This window comes from Suricata suricatta, chromosome 10, assembly GCF_006229205.1.
Source record: "Suricata suricatta isolate VVHF042 chromosome 10, meerkat_22Aug2017_6uvM2_HiC, whole genome shotgun sequence".
In the NCBI taxonomy this organism is placed as follows: Eukaryota; Metazoa; Chordata; class Mammalia; order Carnivora; family Herpestidae; genus Suricata; species Suricata suricatta.
Genome location: NC_043709.1, coordinates 10,342,966 through 10,364,171, shown reverse-complemented (window position 1 = coordinate 10,364,171; position 21,206 = coordinate 10,342,966). Strand labels below are relative to the sequence as shown.

General features: G+C 55.0%; 1 protein-coding gene across 1 annotated transcript; it reads left to right on the top strand.

The window, feature by feature from the left end:
- Positions 1-2,923: 2,923 nt before the first annotated feature.
- MPST (mercaptopyruvate sulfurtransferase) lies at positions 2,924-7,513 on the top strand. The gene is made up of 2 exons (XM_029954703.1): positions 2,924-3,712; positions 6,944-7,513. The coding sequence occupies exons 1-2, from the start codon at positions 3,118-3,120 to the stop codon at positions 7,240-7,242; spliced, it is 894 nt and encodes a 297-aa protein (XP_029810563.1). The 5' UTR covers positions 2,924-3,117; the 3' UTR covers positions 7,243-7,513.
- The last annotated feature ends 13,693 nt before the right edge of the window (positions 7,514-21,206 follow it).

Here is a 21,206-nt window from a genome sequence, read left to right as displayed (position 1 = left end):
GGGGCGAGTCACCTGGCGCCACTATAGAGGGTAAGAGGGAGGGACAAGGACCAATAAAGCCCCACAGAGAGGCCAGAGAGACAAGGCCGAGTGGCCGGAGGCTCCAAGAGAAGAAACTGGCAAAGAACTTGGTGGAGCAAAACGAAACTAACATTGGCCAAGGCCTGGTTTTGGTGAGGCACTTTGCTCTTAGGGCCTTCCTGACTTCCCACACCAACCCTGCCGAGTAGGCCAGCAACTTAAAATTTAAAGAGCAGAGAGACAGGCCTAAGGAGTGACTCCGCGGGCACACCAAGCAGATCTGCCTTGATTTACCTGGCTATTCCCCAAAGCCTCATACTGATAAAAATAATTGCCTTTGTTTTTCATTAACCGACTTAATTATAAGGCTACATACAGCATTGAATCGTTAATGATGGCTACGTTTAACAACTCGTGGACATCATTCCTGAAAAATTTAACAACAGGTCCTTGGAGCTGGTGGATCTCCCCTGTTCTCGCTCAGATTTGCATGAGTCCATTAATATGTGCCCGGAATGCTTTGTCTCATCTCCCTTTAAAAAAACTTTTTATTCTGAAATAATTGTGGTCTTGTGGGAAGTTAGGAAGTTCATACTTGGACAAGCATTTACCTCCCGAATCTTCTGAACATTGGGCTTTGCCCTGAGGGGCTGAAGGGGTAACCAGGAAGGAGCAGAGGCAAGAGAAAGCCTTGAGGAACCCCCCCCCCCTTCTTCCTGGCTGCCCCAGATGGCAGCCTGGGGCTCACACCTCCCCTAGTGGGGGCATAGATACTCCTGAGAAGGACCTGGGGCTGTCCTGTGGGTCTTGGAGTCCTTCACTCCCAGAGCACCCCCACCTGTGGTGGTTCTGGCCCTGGGAGCCCTCTGGAACCTGGGCCCCACCCTTCAGTGACACTCAGTCCCCGGGGGCTGCCCCTGCCTCCTGAGGACCTTTGTGAGAACTGCCAATCAAGCAGGGAGGGTGGGGGCAGGGTGACCTCAGACCTCCCAAGTCCCACCCAATCCTGAAATTCTTAAGATTCTAGAGGAGTTGTGGTTGTTCCAAGGCCACCCATGGGAATAACTTTTCAGAACTCACTGGGTTTTTATTAAGCCGTCTTTAATGATTATTAAAACCAGCCATTTGCAGTGCATTATGATGGCCCCTCGACAGTCATTATTGTTCATGAATCTCCACTGTAAAAGCTGAAGGTTGGAAGGTGAAAATGGCCGGGGACCCTACAACTCCCCCGCCCTCACACAGCAAGTTAAGGAGCAGAGTGATTCACAGTGAGGCCGAGGCTCTGATTCCCATTCCGGGGTTCTGTCTACTCTAAATGGATCTTTGGATAGACAACAAGGAGCCCCAAGAATAGTAAGAGACAAGAGCCACTGTCATTCACAGATGGGTTCAAGAAGGGACCCACGGCCTCCGCCAATGGTATTCAGCTGTGGTATAACCCACGGACACTGAGATCACCCCTTAGCCAAAGCCACCATGCAGCCTCCTTATCCTGAAGGTCAAGCCGCAGTTTCCTAGGCCTCTGAAAAGATCAGATCAGTTTGTACTTCCTCCTCCTCCAGAAAGACTTCCCACCTCCTCTGCTCCCACCCTCGGCTGACATCCCTCCGTGCTTGCACTGAACTCCAGGCTTTCTTCAATGATGCTGTCCTTTGAGCAGGCCCATGGCCTGTCTTTACCCCCAGGGCCTGGCAAGGTCAAGAGTTTCTCAGTGTCCAGGGTTGTGGGTGCAATGAGTTCCTAAAAGCCAGACTGGGATGGGACTGGGAGAGCCTGGGCACAAGGTGTATCACTGTGGACTCAGTCAGGCCCTGGTCATCACTGACCTGGGGCTGGAGAAAGAAATCCAGCCTCCAGAGCTGAAATCAGGCTTCGGGTCCTGAGGCTGCCCCCTGACCAACTGTGTGAGCAAGGCCAAGGCACTGATATCTCTAGTTGCCTCATGCAAAAGACAGGCATGGTCACATGCCCACCACTGAAGGCTGCGGTGCTAGGCATGTGGCCTGGGCCACTAAGCACCTTTTCTCTACCCACCCCTTCTCTGCAGCAGGATGCCCTGGTATGGATGGTAATAAGGTCGTGCCTTGCTAAAGGGGTCAGGGGGTGTGACCTTCAGCTCACACCCAGTCCCATGCCCTGACAGATGGGCCATCTTTGCCTAACCTGCACAGAGGTACCTAATGAACTAGAGGCAATTTGTACTGGCGTTCAACACATTTGGGGCATCCCGAACCCCCCCCCCCAAGGTTGTGACCCTACATGTCATAGGCTGTGGACTCTCAGTGGCTGGCCCGCAGGGGAGTGGAAGGGAGAGGGGGCGAGGCACTATCGCTGCTGCTGCTACGCCCAAAGGTTCAGAGACCAAGGTCAGGCTCAAGGGGCAAAACCTGACCTTGCTGGACTCCCAGGGCCTGCACAGCACTTGCCGAGGGGAGTCTGGATTCTGGTGATAGGCTGCCTGGTGTGAAGCCTGGCATGGCCACTTTAGCTGTTGACCTTGGCCATCTCGTGCACCTCCAGTAATCTCAGAGGCGCCTTCTGTGAACTGAGACTATTACCTACCAGCCTCCTGGAGGTTGCTTGTTCAACAAATTAGTTGAGAGCCTGCGCTGTGTCCTCTCCAGGGCATTGTGAGAGGACATGGGACACAGCCAGGAGTCAGTAAATTCCCACTACTGTTCCCTGGAGGCCTTGGGGAGGGGTCCGGTGGGGGAGGGGCTGAGACTTTGCCCCCTGCTTGCCCTCCTGGGCCGGCACCCGGTCCCTCACCCCAGCAAGCATCGATGGAGGGCCCGCCAGGCCCTCGCCATGGGGTCAGGGTCATTGCGTTGCCCTTCTCCGTGTAGATGTCCTGGCGGGGCTGGGGGTTGGGGAAGAGAGGCCCCCCCGTGACCGAAGTCTGCACCTGGGTTCGCCTCTGCCGGTTTTCTGTGTTCTGTGGACTCTGCCCTCCCGGGGCTCCACCGCCCCTGCGGGCTGGTGCCAGGCCCAGCGGCTGCGGGCGTCTCCCGCGACCGGGGCCGGCCTCTTCCTCGATTCCCTCCTGACGGCCTCCCTGTCGCCCAGGCTTGCAGCCCCGGTGTCGCCGCCGCCATGGCCCCCGCGCAGCTCTTCCGCGCGCTAGTGTCGGCGCAGTGGGTGGCCGAGGCGCTGCGGGCCCCCCGCGCCGGGCCGCCCCTGCAGCTGCTCGACGCCTCGTGGTACCTGCCCAAGCTGGGCCGCGACGCGCGCCGCGAGTTCGAGGAGCGCCACATCCCCGGCGCCGCCTTCTTCGACATCGACCAGTGCAGCGACCGCACGTCTCCCTACGACCACATGCTGCCCAGCGCGGCGCAGTTCGCGGAGTACGCGGGCCACCTGGGCGTGGGCGCCGCCACCCACGTCGTGATCTACGACGCCAGCGACCAGGGCCTCTACGCTGCGCCGCGCGTCTGGTGGATGTTCCGCGCCTTCGGCCACCGCACCGTGTCGCTGCTCGACGGCGGCTTCCGCCACTGGCTGCGCCTGGGTCTCCCGCTGAGCTCCGGCAGAAGCCGCCCGGCGCCCGCCGAGTTCCGAGCCTCGCTGGACCCCGCCTTCGTCAAGACGTACGAGGACATCAAGGAGAACCTGGACTCCCGGCGTTTCCAGGTGGTGGACGCCCGCGCCGCCGGCCGGTTCCGCGGCACGGAGCCCGAGCCCCGAGACGGTAACAGCCGTGCGCGAAGGGGCGGGAGGTCACCTGGGGCGCGGGGTCAGGTGCGCGCGGAGCCCTGCCTCGTCCTTGCCTGTGTGGGGACGCCGCACGGTGCGGGGGCGGGAGACGTGGCTTCTAGTCGCCTCACTGGCTTAGTTCCTTAGGAGGGGACAAGAATACTTGCTCCACCCCTACCCGTGCTTAAAGCGACGACTACCCCAAACTCGTTGGGAACCCAGGGTTCCCTGTATTAGCTTAGGGTGAGAAGCCAAGCGGCCCCACCCCAAGTCTGTGGATGTAGGGGGTCTGCGGAACCCGAGGAGCGGCAGGAAAAGCCCCCAAAGGTTTGGGGCCTGATCGGATGTACACACCCCCGCTGTTGCTGGATGCAGACTGGAGGAGGAGGAGTGTGGAGTCTGGGAGGGGCCAAGGCTTGCAGAGGGCTGGATAGAGGGGGGCTAGAGAGAGAGAGGGATCGCCTGCCCCGGGTTGGAGCAGAGCCTGCCGTCTGGGAGCTGAATTCCCCAGCCAAAGAGACTCCAGGAAAGGCCTGGATGAGGTGGGCAGGGGTCCCCACAAATGTGGGTCAATGGCCACTTTCCGGGTGAGCCTTTCAATGGGAGAGAGGAGGAAATGGAGTCTCAGGATGGCTGCCACTCTCGAGGTCAGGCGGCAGCCTGGCCAGAGTGTGGGGCGGTACATTTAACTGCAGTGAGCAGGCAGTAATTACCCAGCCTTTTCTCTCTCGGGCCTTTTTCAAGGAGGGTGCAAGGAACTTCCTAATTCATCTTGGAGTCTGTCCTTGAACGGCATCCCAAACCCCACCCCACTCCCGCCCCCACCCCCGTTCCCGCCCCTGAATGAGGGTGGGGCTTCTGTTCTGGGCTTTCAGAGAAACTTGGCCCCGTCCTGTCCTCTGGCTGTTTTCGGACCACTGGAGGGCAAGGGCCATCCATGCTCCCAGTGCACCCTGAAGACTAACCCAATAGCTGGCCTCGAGTCAGTGTCCCAGAGAGATGTGGGGAATCAAGAAGGACCCCGCCACGGGAGCAGTGCTGACATGAGCTCCAACCATAGGACACTGCTGAGAGCCACCCATTTTTGAACCTACGTAGGTGGCGATATCATGTGGTTCACCCTAATAAGGACACCATCTTGAACCTGTTAAGTCCTTCGGCTCAGCCCTTGGGGTAGGAGGTAGGGGCAGTGAGCCACTGGGCAGGTCACCTCATCTCTGAAATGCAGCATCCGCGTGTGTAAAATAAGAGGAGAGGCGGGGCTTAGTAAGGATTCGGTGAGCGTCAGTCCGATGTCAAATGAGAACAAACGTATAAAGCACTTAGCCCGGTGTTTGCACCTATAAGGCACACAGGAAGACTGATATCATTACCGTGTGTGCTTCTTCTGTGCTTGCCGCGCTTTACGGAGGTGCTGAAATGCTACCTTGCCCCTGCTTGCTCGTCTGTAAGGTGCAAGATTATGAGACACGCCGCGCAGGTTTGTTGGAGAGGCAATTGGAGCCAGCGTGCGTAAAGGCTGGATCTAGATCCCTGGAGAGAGCATCCCCTCATTGCCGTCATTCCGCGGGGTGGGGGGAAGCCTGATTTGCTTGGTGGGGTTCAAGGCATGGACACAGCCCACAACCTGGGTGGAGAGCCTGCTCTTTTTCCTTGCTCTGGTTTGGTCTCTATGTGATGTCTCTCAGTGAGAGCCATTTCCAGGCCTCAGTGGGAATGCAGGACGCATTCCAACCTCACCACGGACTGGAGCGCTGTCTAGGTGCTGAATTCTAGCAATGCCTATCAACATGGGTCGGCAGCTCTTCTGTAGGAGGGTCACTGGCTGCCGGGGGAAATCGAGGCACAAGCCACTAGTCTAGAGCCTCACCTAGAGTCTGAATGGCAGAGATTTTTGAATCATAGGCTGTGAGGGTTTATTTTGTTTCAGATCTCAGTCCTTGGCGTGAAAATGGGAATATTAGTTACACCTGCCCTGTAGAGAGCGGTGGAACCATAATGACTGGGTTTAGGGGAATGGCCCTCCTAATGAACAGCGTTCTAGCCTTGCCTGGATTCTCCATGCTATGATCAAAATGAACTTTTGGAAATGGAAGTCTGACTTCCCCTTGCAGTCAGGTTAAAGCCCTATGTCTTTTTTTTTTTTTTTTTTTTTTTTAGTGTTTATTTATTTTTGAGAAAGACACACACAGAGTGTGAGCAGAGGAGGGGCAGAGAGGAGATAAAGAATCTGAAGCAGGCTCCAGGCTCCGAGCTGTCAGCACAGAGCCCAACATGGGGCTCACATCCACAAACTGCGAGATCATGACCTGAGCCCAAGTCGGACGCTCAACCGACTGAGCCACCCAGGCGCCCCAAAGCCCTACATCTTAATCCAGGCCTGCTGAGGTGTTCCCATGCCTCTCAGTTCCTCTTGGGCCTCGACCTCCCCCATGTCTGGACTTTGGCCCAGTGACCTTTAATCCCTCTAAATACCCCCCTTCCCCAGCCTGGAGTGTTCTCGGCCCCCACTGCCCAGACTTCTCTACCTGATAGCACCTTACTCACCCTCAGCGCCTTCTCAGAGAAGCTTCCCTGGCCTGGTAGTTGGCAGCACTGGCTGTGGGGTGTCTCTGACTTGGACAAGTTAGTCTGTGTGCCTCAGTCTCCTCATCTGTGTAAAAGGGAGGATGACCATTTCTGTCCCATGAAATTTGGGGGAGGATTAAGGGAGAAAATACAGCCGAGGGGCTCTGAACAGTGCCTGGCACAAAGTAAGTGCTCAGTAACATTCGCTATTATTATTGCTGTTAATACCTTTTATAATGTGCCCCATAGGGCCCTTGTAACACCCATCATACTTGCAATGGCTCAATTATTGCCATAGACCCATTGGATCAATTTCTGTAGGGCAAGTGCAATGACTCCCAGCCAGGCTTATTTAGCTTTGCTGCCCCCAGGGCGCATAAGAGGATCAAGAAACTGGGGGCAGAGTGAGGCTCTGGTGGGGTCTGAGTCTTCAGTTCCAGTCCCAGCCAGCAATTTGCTGGATGCAGGACCTTGGGCAGTACCGACCCTCAGCGTCTCCATCTGTAAAATGGGAATGCCTGTACCTAGCGCCTGGGTTTCCTGGGTGTGAGGACCACACGAGATGAGGCACATAGAGGGTGCCTGGGAGGTTCTCAGTGCCCAGGGGCCATTCATACCGCCTTTGTATTTATTCCCTCTTCCTGCCCTCCTGCCGCAGGCATCGAACCCGGCCACATCCCCGGCACCGTGAACATCCCCTTCACGGACTTCCTGACCCAGGAGGGCCTGGAGAAGAGCCCCGAGGAGATCCGCCGTCTGTTCCAGGACAAGAAGGTGGATTTGTCCCAGCCACTGGTGGCCACGTGCGGCTCTGGCGTCACGGCCTGCCACGTGGCCCTGGGGGCCTATCTCTGCGGCAAGCCCGACGTGGCCATCTATGACGGCTCCTGGGTGGAGTGGTACATGCGTGCCCAGCCAGAGGAAGTCATCTCCGAGGGCCGGGGAAAGACCCACTGAGGCCGGGCAGGACACAGGAGGCAGCGCCCAGCCTGGTTGTTCTGACTCTGCTTTGACCAAGAAGAGTGTTTCTTTCAGCAAGTCAGGGGATACATAGGGCAACATCCCAGAGGCCCAGAATTCCGATGGCTTGCCGGCTCCTGATGGAGGCAGGAGAGAAGGCAGTGGTGGACACAGAGGAAGGCAGCTGCCCCACACGCGAGCTGGGGTCCTACCTCCCTTCTGTTCTCCTGTTGAGGAAATAAAACAGCAAAGTGCTAAATCCTTCTAACTGTGGGGCTGTCTGGTTTTCCTCAGGAGCCTGTGATTCCAGAATGCCCAGCAGAGGGAGCTCGGAAGAGCCTGAGGGTCTTGGGGATCCTGGCCCTGCCTTCCGAGCAGGGCTGGAGCCCCAGAACCCTTCCATTCCCGTAACCAGAAAGCCCCCCCCCCAAACCATCCTTCACCCCATACATCTGGGGGTCTCCCTTCTGGCGTCTGGGCTATTTAAGGTGAATCTGGCTGTGATGTGTCTGGAGCCCGACCTATAAGACCATCCAAGTCAATAGCACATCTCGTTTGAAGACAGAGATGGGCATGTCCATCCAAACCCTGAGGAGGCCGTACACACTGAGGAGGCCTGGCCCAGCCCAGCCAGACATTCTAGAGGAGGGCTGAGTTCAGCCAGATTGGAATTCAGCCACTCTGGGATCCCACACTTGGAGGGTAGCCTCCGGAACTACCAGGGGGTTGGCGGACCCAGAGGGGGTTTATCCTTTCTGCTCAAGGAAAACCTCTGCCTCCCCCCACCCGCACCCCAAGCCCAAGGGTAGAGGCTGTTCTCTTCCTCCCTCTGTATTTGTCCTTTGTGCAGAGATGGAAATGGTGTCTGAAAAGGCCCCAGATGGCCCCTGCCTGCAGCCTGGTCACCCCTCCCCATCTCCAAGCCCCCGAGGAACCCCTCAGTAGAAGAGGGGTAGCATCAGCTGGGGCAAACCCTAGAAGAACGAAACCAGAGAGGGCAGTGACCTACCCAAGGTCACACGATGCACATACAACAGAGCTGGACCAGACCAGACCCAGATTTCCCGACTCCCTCCCCCCATCACATTTCTTCTGATGCGAGTCACCTCCCAAGTCCACGGGCATGAGTGAGCCAACAGGCTAGCATCCAGGTTTTCTGAATGAGTGCTCTCAATTAGGTTTGTTCCCTCACCTGTAAAAGGGCAAGAAGGCACCCCTCAGGAGAAGGCTTTCACACAAAGATTTTGTCATTGCAGAGTCCCGTGTTTCTAGCCCAGGGATTCACAACCTCAGCGCTTCTGACGTCTGGGTGGGATAATTCTTCATTGCGGAGGCTGTGCTGTGCAATGTAGGATGTGTGGCAGCATCTCTGGTCCCCAGCCAGTAGTTCAGAGCCGTTGTGACAACCAGCAGAAGTCTCCAGGCGTGACCAAGAACCCCGGGGGGGGGGGGCAAAAATCACCCTCCATTTCTGCTTTAGGAGCAAATAAGAGTTGACCACAGCAGTCACGAGCAGTGTAGACAAGGCTTCCAACATGGAGGGGACCTGTGTCTCCCCATCACAATGGAAGGTCTCCCCCCTTCCCCTGAGGCTGTGTTTATCCATTCAGAAGCCTGCTTCCTTTTATACTTCCTTCTTAGGCTTCAAAGCCTCATTTTCTGTCCTGGAAATGCCTCTTTACTTCCGGGAGACAGATTCGTCTACAAATGCATGTGAGTTCTGATCTGGCTCCTGTCTCAGCTACCCCATACAAGGCTGCCTGGCCTTGGACACTGCTGAGCCTCCCTGGGCCTCAGTTTCTTCATCTTTAAAATGGGAGTAATTGTACTTTCCTTTAGCAAACCACTTAGCTTAGTGCTGGGCACTGAGTAAATACCAGGTGTTTCTGTTATTTCTTTATTTTGTTTTGTTATTTTTTTAATTTTTAAAAATGTATTTTGAGAGAGAGAACAGGGGAGGGGCAAAGAGAGATGGAGACAGGAAATCCCAAGCAGGCTCCACACTGTCAGCCCAGAGCCCAACTTGGGGCTCGAACTCACCAACAGTAAGATCATGAGCTGAGCCTGAGCCGAAATCATGAGTAGGACGCTTAACTGACTGAGCCATCTACGTGACCCCCTGTTATTTTTTTTAATGTTTATTTACCTTTGAGAGACAGAGACAGGGCAGCAGCAAGGGAGGGGCGGAGAGAGAGACACACACACACAGAATCCGAAGCAGGTTCCGGGCCCTGAGCTGTGAGCACAGAGCCTGACACGGGGCTGGAACTCCCAAACCCTGAGATCATGAACTGAGCTGAGCCACCCAAGTGCCCTGCCCTTTGTTATTTTTTTTTTTTTAATTTGTTTTTTTAATTTTATTTTATTTTTGAGAACAGAGACAGCGCGAGCAGGGAAGGGTCAGCGAGAAAGAGAGATACAGAATCTGAAACAGGCTCCAGGCTTTGAGCTAGCTGTCAGCACAGAGTCCGACGCGGGGTTGGAACCCATGAACCAGGAGATTATGACCTGAGCCGAAGACAAACACTCAACCCACTGAGCCAGCCAGGCGCCACCTCCTGTACTTCCGGTGTTGGGGGTGGGGAGCGGGGAGAGGGGACAATGAATATGAGAATTCTGTTTTTGCTCTGGTAAAACTTCCCAGCCAGGGAGTAAAACTGGCTCGTGCTATCGTATTTCCAGAAGGAAAGGAGTACCAAGAAGTGATGACTGACTCATTTTACAAGTGAGAAAAACAAGACAGGAGAGATTGAGTGATTTGCCTAAGGGCGCACAGCTCAGTCTGAGGGAGGGGCCTGGCGGGACTTGGAAATTGCAGGGTAGGGGCCCCTCCAGGGGGTCTTGCCTTTGGTGGTCTTCCAGGTTTCAGGATTCGGGGAGAATGGGGTGTAACTCGGGGTTTGGAAATGCCAGTGACAAGCTCAGGGAAGACGGCCACGTGACTCCCAGACTCTCTGAGCTGTGGGGTCCTGAGCAAGGGGTTCGGTGAGGCTCCCCTGCCCTTCCTTGGGCCCTCCTCCCAGCAAGGAACCAGGCTGCTCTGAGCTGAGGCTCTTCCTCCTGGGAAGGTCCTGGATGGATCTGGACTGCCCAGAGGCGGGAGAAAGGAAATTGAACCTTGCCTTTCTAGGATTCCGGGACCCTCCCTCAGTTTACCTTTGAGGAGTTGGCTGGGCTCCGCCCTCTGCCTCCTGCAAGTCTGAACTCCCAGAATAATTAACCATTCACTGTAGGGTCCCAGCCTCTGCCAGAGCCCGGCCTACCCACTGTCTGGGTTCCAGGCAGGGACTCGCCACCCTGGACAGCAAGGATGATGAAATTTTTTGTGCACTTGGCAAATATTTGCTGAACACCCCTCCTGTGTCAGGGACAGTTGGAAGTTTCCTGGCCTGTCTAACCGGCTGCCCTGGAATGTGCTCACTCCTCGGCCCGTGGCCCCCACCCCACCCCACAGTGGACTGAATAATGAACGGAGGCATTGATTTGGTCCTGCGGCTGTGGAATCAGGGCTGTGCGAGGCCCCAGGAAGGTCTGCTTTCCAGATCCTTCTGGCTGGGGGGGGGGGGGGGCTCCTGTCGTCTAGTCTGAGAAATGGGAGCGAATTCTAGATGTGATGTCAGGTAAGGTAAAGTTCAAAACAACATCAGGTGTCACGCCCACTGGAACAACCCAGCTATTACAAGCACGATGCAGCGTTGTTCTTAACTCACGGGGAATGACTCATTCAGGAAGAGATGGGATTTTTAGGTTACCAAAGCTTTATAATTTTAAGCACCGAAAACTTGAACATATTCACCTGTTGGAGGTGGAACATGGTGGGGGCGGGGGGGGGGGTGGGGGGGGCTTTGAACACTCATGGCTTCACCAGGGCTCCACCCCTTCTGAGGCTCTTTGCTCCCAAACTAAATGTTGCCAACTGCTGTGACTCTCCAGGTCCTTGCAAGTCTAAATCATTCTTGCTGACTGTCCTTCCCCGTTACTTGCCTGTTCTCCAGAGTCTCCACCTGCTTTCAGGTGGGCCCTCGATCTCTGGATAATGGATACACCATTCCAGGATTCCAGGGGCTTAGCGCCCTTTGCTGAAATAGTCGCTCTCAAATCTGGGCCTCCAGCAACTTGCTGGACCCAGATCCCTACTTATTTCAGAGCGCTGTGTCCACTGCCCTGCTGGTGCCCTAACCTGCTCCCCTTTCGTTCTCCCTGTCTTGGTACGCAAGGCCATCACCCTGGGAGGGCCACCTGTGCCCAGACCTGGCAGGGACTCTCCAGATTCCACCTCCCATCCCCACGGCCAGTCAGCACCCAGACCTGTGGATCTTCACCCTTGTTCCCACTGCCTCAGACCCCCGCCCACCCTGCACCAGAGACACACACATGCAGCCTGTCCCATCCATTGACTCCGACTTTCAAGACAGGTCTTGCACCAGGTCCCGGGGCCATGGAGGCTAACGACAGACCCTGAGAGAAGGAATCGGCCCAGTGGGAAGGGGAGGGCAAAGAGACAGACCAGGCAGGTGTAGTGAGGAGTATCCAAGAGACGAAACTCAGAACAGGAGAGGGTGGGGGCAGGGGCTTCTGGGTCTGAGCAGCACCTTTGTGTGGGGCTGACAGCCCTTTCATGAATTCCCTGGATCGTGCCTCCAGGTCGCAGTAGGGATCGGGGTTCCAAGCACAGCCTCTGGAGGCACCCAGACCTCTTGCTCTCTGGCCGTGAATGTGACCAGTACTTCAGATGCCTCACCTGATGTGGGGCTAACCCAGGACCCACCTCGTAGGATCAGATTCACACAAAGAACTGGGAACAAAGCCCAGAACAGTAAGCCCCACATAGATGCATTATTACTGTTACTAACATTCTGTCCGACCCCTCACTCCTGCCTCCCCGTATCCCCTTAGCGGCGCCTGTCTTACTGACGGTTCTCCTCCTGGCCCTGGTGCTGTGACTGACAGGCACAGGTTTTCATGAATGTCCGATAGATGCATCCACACCCTGGGGGCGCTGAGAAAGACCCTAATGATCCCTCCTATTTATCCAGCACCTTCCCTGCCAGTGAGGATGCTACGTGTTTTCATCCACAACCTTGAGAACGAGGGTTCCTCTCCCCCATTTTACAGGAAAGGCATGTTGGGGCTTAGAGAGGGCACCGGAAGTTTGGGCGAGGCTCGGAATCCTGGAGGGAATGAGTACACGGCCCTAAGAATTAGCTGGAAGCATGACCCGCGCTGCAGAACCTGTGGCCCAGAATGAGGCAGGAGGGGCCCGCAGGAGTCCCCGGGCCAGGTGGGTATATCAGGGAGGCTTCCTGGGGCTGGTGGCGGGGACTTAGTGCCCCACTGAGGCTGGCCGTGTCGGCTTTTTCCTCTCGCTGTCTTCCCCTGCCAGCCTTCACTTCCTCGCACAGACTTTTCCCATTTCTGAACCGTGAAAGGTTTGAAAATCAGTTACAAGCCCATTAAGAGAGCAGATCAAGTCAATGGGCCTGAGTGAGATCCCAAGGGCTTCTTTCATGGGTGAAAGGGCCGGATTTCCATGCTTGTGTCACTCACGAGGGAAGTCACGCAAAGGGAGAACCTCACCCCAGGAGGGGTATGTTTTTGATGCTGCCCAGTTGGCTTTAAAATAAAGAGAGCAGATAGGTCATGAGTTTGGTTCACTGGGTTTCTTTCCTTCCCTGGGGTCCCAGGGAGCACCCCCCCTTCTTTCTTCTCCAAGAGGGTTGGGGGGCAAAGTGGGTAAGCACTGCCTCCCACCTGTGGAGAGTAGGTTAGGGTAGGAGTTTAGTACCAAACCCATGCTGGCTCTTCCAGACAGGCTGGAGCTACAAATGCAATGCCAGCAGCTTCACAAGATTCCGGGAGAGGCAAGTCCGTGAAGTGATGGGCAGGGACCAGCAGAAACAGCTAGAGACCGCCGTGGGCCAGGCAAGAGCTCCTGGCCATCGGGAGCTGCTCTGAGCACCTCTGGGAGCAGAGCTGGAGATGTCCTTTGGGGAGGTAGGTGTGTGGCCTCTGGCTTGCCCTCCGTCCCTCCCCTCTGGCTCCTCGCTCCCCTGGCCTTGAGGAACTTCTGGCTCCCTGGTTGCCCTTCATGGGCCTGGTACTCAGTCCAGCCTCTGCCATCTTGACTTGGCCCTTGGCCTGTCTTGCTGTGGGGTCTGTTCTGGTTGGTCCCATCTAACAATAGAATGCCACTAAGAAATGTAGAAGAGGGGCGCCTGGGTGGCTCAGTCGGTTGAGCATCCAACTTCAGCTCAGGTCATGATCTCGTGGTTCATGGGTTTAAGTTGCACGTCAGGCTCTGTGCTGACAGCTCGGAGCCTGGAGCCTGCTTCTGATTCTGTGTCTCCCTCTCTCTTTGTCCCCTGCTTGTATTCTGTCTCTCTCTCTCAAAAATAAATAAAACATCAAAAAACTTTTTAAAAATGTAGAAGAAATGACGGCATTAGAAAAAAATCACAACTTGGCAATCGTCATAGTACTAATTATAGCAAAAATCATCAAAGGAGGGGTGTGGGTAGCTCAGTCATTTAAGCGTCCAGCTCTTGACTTCGGCTCAGGTCATGATCTTGAGTTTGAGGCCTGCGTATCGGGCTCTGGGCTGACAGCGCAGAGAGCCTGCTTGGGATTCTCTCTCTCTCTTTCTCTCAAAATAAATAAACTTAAAAAAAAGAGAACAAGCATCGACGAATATTAAAATTAATGATGGGATAAATGTGTTGGCTGGAAAACAGGAGGATACAGTCTCCATGTGTCTCCTCATAAGACACCGATGAATTCTAAGCGTGAGAGAGGGACCCTCCAGGTCAGCGCCCCGACTGACACCACTTACGTGATCAGCTCACCTAACCCTAACCGGCCACGGCGTAAACTGACACGTGTTCCTCATGAGAGGGGGCCCTGAGCGCACAGCACTGCCGCTCCGCCATTCCTGCCAAAAACACACACCATGCGTGTAATCGTGACTCAGACAAACCCAAACTGAAGGCATTCTATGAAACACACAGCCTCGGGGCGCCTGGGTGGCTCAGTCGGTTGAGCGTCAGACTTCAGCTCAGGTCATGATCTCGTGGTCCGTGGCTTCGAGCCCCACGTCGGGCTCTGTGCTGACATCTCAGAGCCTGGAGCCTGCTTCGGATTCTGTCTGTCCCTCTCTCTCTGCCCCTCCCTTACTCATGATCTGTCTCTGAAAAATAAATGTTAAAAAAATGAAATACACAGCCTCTACTCCTCAAAAATGGGAGACAGAGAAACCCAAGGAACTATTTCACATCAGAAGCCTAAAGAGACATGCCAACGGGATGGAATGCTTTCTGGATGGCATCCTAAAGTACTTAACACCCCCCCCCCCAGCTTTTGCCATAAAGGACATTAACAGGACAAATGGAGGTTTGCAGAAAGTTGCAGATTAATGTAGATCTGTAGTTGATGGTATTGTATCGATGCTCATTTCCTGACTCAGGTCATTGCACCGTGGTTATATCAAAGAACGTCCTTATTTGTAGATGGCCCTGAAGAGTTTGAGAGCAAAAGGCCATCGCCTCTGTGACTTACTCTCAGACGGTTCAGAAAAAAAACAACAAGAAGGAGGGACAGAGAATGGAAGAGCAAATGTAGTAAGAAACATGTTAGCATTTGGTGAATCAGAGTGAAGCCTCCGCCAGAACTGCTGGTATTATTTTTGTGACTTTTCTCAGAGCCTGAAATTGCTTCAAAATAAAATGCTATTTTTTAAACGCAGGCTCTTCTGATCTAGTTCCAGCCAGAGCTGCCAACGGCACCCACATTCTGAAACAAGGTGCTAGACCTCCTAAAGCAGTGCTTTCAACCCAGGTGGTTAGGAACTAGTTTTAGAAGCCTTGGGAGACCGTGCCTCCCACCTACAGGGGACAGAGATGCCATCAGGAGCAGCTGGAAGGCAGAGGGGGGCTCTCTCTATAGGCAGCTGTTGGGGTACTGTGGTGCTTTGCTTCTCCCGCCCCATGGGGGTGGTGCTCCCCTCCTTGAAGGCTGAGTAAGAGGGGCTTGCAAGAGGCCATCTGCAGAGCCTGGAGGTGCTCCCTGGATTGGCAGGCGGGTTGGGGGGGTGGGGTGCTTGGGCAGGACCCAAGCCTTGGAGCGCCTGCAGGCTGGACACAGAGCTGGCTGGCTGGTCCGTGGAGGAACTAGAAGTACAGGGTGAACCCTGTGGGTGCCAAGCCTTGGCTTCCGGGGGGCCTCAGCTGAGGACCTGGGTTAGGAGCGGTGACTTGGTGCTGTCCAGATGGGACTTAATGCAGGGCTGGGGAACAAGGGGAGTGGGCACTGGGACCCAGTGGGAGGGGGTCTTTCAGTAGGGGGTCCCAGAGGAGGCCCTGCCCAGGAAGGAAAGTATAGTGTGAGCCTCTCCTAGCAATGGGGGTTCCAAAGAACCCTCAAAACAATCCTTCAGGGAAAAAACCTAGCCAGCTTGGGTCATTGCTCTGGCCAGAGCAAAGTCACACCGGAGGGCATGGGCATCAGGCAAGGAAAATCTTCCTTTTCTTTTCCCCTCCTCATTCCCCACCAGCCATGGAGGAGCAGGGGAATCTGGGGGTGCACAGAACACCCCCAAGGGTCCCCCTCTGCAAAATGGCAATTACCATGGCATCTCCCTGTTGGGATGGCGCCATGGAAAGGCTAATCAATGTCCCTCAGGCCGCAGAGGCAAGGGTCCAAGGGGGCCAGGGGGGTGGGCAGTAGATTCTTGGTTCCCTCTGAGTCCTAATTTAAGCTGTGAAAGGACATCAGCAGGAGTCAGATGGGGTTGCAGAGAGGTCCCTGGAGAAGGCCGGTAAGACTGAGCTCATGACTGTCAGGACCCCAGTTCCGGGAGCTGAGCTGAAAAAGAGAACAAGCAGGAGCAAAGGACTGCGTACTGGGGGATTGGGGGCGCCCCCCTGCCACCGGCCCCTCGGGCCAGGTCCATACCCACTGGCTGAAGAAGGCAGAGCCTTGGCTGAGGACCTGGGGGAGGTGAGGGGAGGGGCGGGAAGGCAGTGTCACTGCCAAGCCCAGTGACACTTTTGTGCAAACTGGAGAGAAAGGCGCCGCTTCCTCCACACACTCCACTGCCTTTACGCGGTGCGAATGGCGCCCCCTGGAGCCTGCAGAAATTACGGGCCTGCTCTGTGCGCTCTTCCTGGTGACGGTCTGTGCCTCCTTGATTTCGGAGACCCTACAGTCCAAAGCTCGGGCCGGCTTGGTGAATACTGCCAATCAGAGGAAGTTCTAGGTAAAAACATCGAGGCATACTTGTTCTCTGATAAATATTCAAGCCTAGGGATCATTGCTGCCAACTCTCTGAGCCCCATCTGTAAAATGGGCACAATAATACTGACCTAGGCTAGAATGATACTTCTTGTCCCACTAGGCCACGTTGTCAGTGGTCAATTATAATAGGTAAACTTTGCTGCATGAAATAGTGCTAAAAATATTAATAACATTATGATGTAAATATTGCCAATGCTGTAAAGCGGGGGTTGATGACGTTATGGATCTGGCCACAGTGTCTTACAGCCAGGGCGCCATGATGTCCACACCCTGGACCACTGTCCACTGAAAGCCCGTCCAAATACTTCTGGGCGGTCAGGACACACTTTTCCTGACGGAATATGCCTTGGTTCTCTCCTCAGGTGACCCAAAAACGTGACTCAGAACCCACACCCCCCACTCTGAGGCAGGAGACAGAACTGATGGCCAAAGGCAGCGAATGGATTGGATTGGATGTAAACACAAAGAGCCAAAGCTGATCAGCATGTTCTGACGCCTTCACGTGGGGAGGGGAGGGCTGAACCCCAAATCCCGGCAGGGCTGGGTGACATCTTGGCCGCAGAACTGACAGCAGATGTGCGACAAGCCACTCAGACATGGGGGATGACGCTCACACGAGGAGGTTCAAGACAGGCTGCGCGGATGAGCTCGGGCGAGGACTTTAGGATATGTTTTATGATCTGTCAGCTCCATTGGGTGGGAGAGGGACTCATGGGTCACTGTGGGTCTTGGGGGTTCATGTGAGGATATGGCAGCTGCAGCCTGGATCACTGGGGGTGGCCTTTCTCTCTGCTTGTCCCTCCAACCCCAGCATGGAGGACTTGGTGAGGGTGTTTCATCCCTGAGCAGTGGGAATGGCCCTTAAGGAGCAGTCTTGGCTCAGGCACTGATCTTGAGTCCAACCAACAGCAGACAGGGAGGCTGGATGGTTTCCAGCAAAGCCAACGTTCACGGACGCTTTGCTCGGGCAGTGTCTGCACCTGCCTTCCTGCGTTAGCTCATGGAGCTCTCACAGCCCCATGAACTAGGTATTATTATTCTCAGTTTAGAGAATGCTTAAACTGAGTGCAGAGAGGTTAAGCGACTTTGCCAAGGTCACCTGGCTAGCAAGCCACAAAGCCTGGCTGGCATCCTTGTCTGGGAGCCTGTGCCTCTTAATCCCCTCTCCTCCTCTCTTACCTTCAGGAGCCCAATGTCGGGCCTTATTAAAAAAAAAAAAAAAAAAAAGCACCCCAAAGCTGCTCTTCCCAAAAGGGAACAGCAGGGGGCAGTGTAACCAGCAAGCATTTGAAGTTTGGCTCTCCTCCTGGGTAACCATCATCCTGAGAAACTAAGGGGTGTTTGTGGTTTTGTCATCTAACTGGGGAAGACTCACACACACACATAAAAGTAGGGAGAGTGCCAGTCTGCAATCAGACACCGGACTGTCTGGGATTCCATGTTTTGTCAAAGCCACTCTCATCCACCTCCCCCATCCTAGAAGTCCCCTTCTAGACTCTAGGCTCTAGAAGTCCCCTCTAGAGCAGGGACCTCGACTGGCGTCTTCATCTCTGTTTCAATGTCTGGCACATACCGGTGGAAGAACTCAGGTTTGAGACGATAGAAGGGCACACATTGCCCAAGGCAAGAGGGACCACCCTTGTAATACCCTTAACATTCCTAAGGGCAGGCCTAAGGCTAGTTACACCCTATGTGAGAGTCCTGGGTCCTGGGTCTACTCTGTGATTGGTTAACACTCTAAATGTTGTAATTGGATAAACCTTTCAATAATAATTGGATTCCTGTGACTCCCGTTTCCCAAACTCGTAAAGGCCCTGCCCCACCTTTGTTCCGGGCTCTCAGCATGGATCCACCAGGCCGGTAAAGTCTGTGAGCCCAAGTTTAGGCCCTGGCGAGCCTAAACCCGTAATAAAGCCCTTTGCTTTTGCATGCGTGACTCGGTCTCACTGGTGGTTTCTGGTTTTTGGGGATGATAAAGAAATCTTGAGTATTACACCAGCACTCAACAAATAGTAAGGCACTAAAGGATGGTTGGCAGGAGCGAAGGGTACCAGCCCCATGACCACGGTATGGTTTCCTCCTCCGATGACACGGTTAAGGACGCTGCTGCGGGACTCCACAGGAGGCAGGACAGCGGGATGGTCACTGGCTCTGAAGCCCACAATGAGACCAGGTTTGGGGGCTGCCTTGCACTCGGTAGCCATTGCCAGCACGACCTCTGAAGGAAGGCTCACGGTCCTGGAGCCATGATGTCGTCTTCTGTGGGATGGTGGTAGGAACAGATCACGTCGTGCTGAGTGACCCTGTGCAAGTTACTCTGTGCCTCCAGGCCTGGGGAGTAGCTGTAGGAACAGGTTGGGTCAAGCCAACCCTGGGTTCCTGCAGCATAAGGACACTGAGCCTCCGTGTTCTCAACTCACGCCTCGTGACTTGTTCCAGACTGGTCCACGCGTGGCCCCTGGAGTATGGCTCTAGCTCCCCCTGCAGACTTTGCACTGTCCTCCCCACCCCCACCTCTGGAGAGACTCTTCCTCGGGCCCCCTAGCTCTGGGACTTTTCATGTCCTCTTTGGGGCGGGAGTGGTCTCCGTCCCTCACTAGGCTCAGGACAACCAGTCCTCTTCAGCCACACCTAGAGGGACAACTGTCGCTTGCTCCACAGGCACTGCAAACACAGTTTGGCTCCACACTGACCTCTCAGCCCCCTGGCCGCGCCCCAGACCTGCAGCTCCTACACTCCATCTCCAACCTCACAGAACCTCCTTCTCCTGCCCAAATCTTTCACTTCCATCTCCTAAGGATCCACCAGATCCACCCACTTCTGTCTTGGACTGTTGACACTGCTTTGGTTTGGGTTACCTCCAGTCCTGACCCATCGGCCTCTGAACTGGTCTGCCCCTGCTTCAAACCATCCTTCCTGGAGCCTCCAGAGTGACCCAGGTCACAAATCTGACCATGCCGCCCCCTGCCCAAGAAAGCAGCATCTCGGGCCAGGTCCAGACCTGCTCCAGTTTTGTGTTAGCTGACAGCGGGCGAAGTATCCCACTGAGTCCCAGGAGCGCTGCTGAGCTTGCAAGGCTGGTCCCACTTCAGCCAGCAGCCAGCCAGCCATGCGATATGCTAAAAACCGGGGACTGGGGACTGTGCGGGGGTTTAATAGACATTATATAATTTAATCTTCACAGCAACGCTCTATGGTAGCAACTATTAGAGCTCCCATTTTGCAAAAGAAAAAAACAGGCTCAGAGAGGAAGTTCTTCAAGAGCATACATTCTAGCAGCTGTGACCTCTCCCCTGCCCAGGGGAGGGGCTTTCTCTCAGCACAAGGCCAGGCTGCCCAGTGTGGGGAGCCCTGGGGGGCGAGGGAGACACTGGGATCACTGAGGGGAGCCTCAGACCCCTCTCTCTTAATCCGGGATCAAGACTCAAGCAAGTTGAGTGGGTGGCTCAGTCAGATAAGTGTCCGACTTGGGCTCAGGTCATGATCTCACGGATCGTGAGTTCGAGTACCGCATCGGGGTCTGTGCTAACAGCTTGGATCCTGGAGCCTGCTTCGGATTCTGTGTCTCCCTCTCTCTGCCCCTCCCCTGCTCACTCTCTATCTCTCAAAAAATAAATAAAAACATTTTAAATTTTTAAAAGAAAAAAGACTCAAGCATCTAGAAGGAGGTAAAGTTAAGGACAGCTTCCCCTTCAGCCCTTGTCCTGCCCTGGTCCCAGAGGACCACCCTGCCGTACCCCTCCCTCCCCCCACCCTGCAGTACCCGTCATGGCAGTCCCAACTCCAAGTTGTCTGGCTTAGAAGAGGACCCACAAAACCAACCCCCCTCCCTCTCCCAAATTACAGATGGGAAAGCTGAGACCTTGCCCAGTATCTCATCCTACAAAACCCAAGATGAAAATCTGGTTCTCCCGACTTTGATCCTGTGCCCCCTCCACCCTTCTCCCCCTAGAAACCTTTCCCAGGGGGTGCTGGCAGCCCATGGGAGGGTAGCAGGAAAGGGGCCTCGGTGGTGGAAAGGCACCTGAAACCCACCTCTGTCCTTGTTGGCCTGCCACTCACCAGCTATGTGAGTCAGAGAGGTCACTTCGCATCGGTGTCCTCATCTGTACAATGGGCACAGTAATACCAACCTAACGGGTCTGCTGAGAGCTTCGGTGACTAATACAGACATCCAAAGCATCCGGAATGTGGTGGGTGGCCAGTCAACTTCAAGCCCAACAACGTTGTCCCCTAAGAACTTATGTTGGCAGAGAACCCAGCCCCCCACCCACCCTCTCACACACAAAGAGCACTATGAATCTTGGAGAACAGATACAAGTGAGTGCTATAGAATCCTAGAGCAAACGCTTTCTTCCCAGATCAATTTAATAACCTACACTGGACCAAGAGAAAACAGTTATAGGAAGAACACACGGGGAGGAAGGAGTACTGATTTGGGGTAGCCCTCACCGTTGCCCCAGTGACCTCGAACTTGATCTTCCCCAAACACGGTGATTTGGCCAAAGGGCTTCTTCTGATGGCTGGGTCTGCCGGCCGCGCAGGAAGCGCAGGGCAGGTGGGACTGGGAGAGCGGCGCGCGTGCCCCGCGGACCCCGGCCCCGCCCCGCGGCGCGGACTACAACTCCCGGCATGCGCGGCGCGCCGTACCTGCCCGCCCCCAGCCGCCGAGC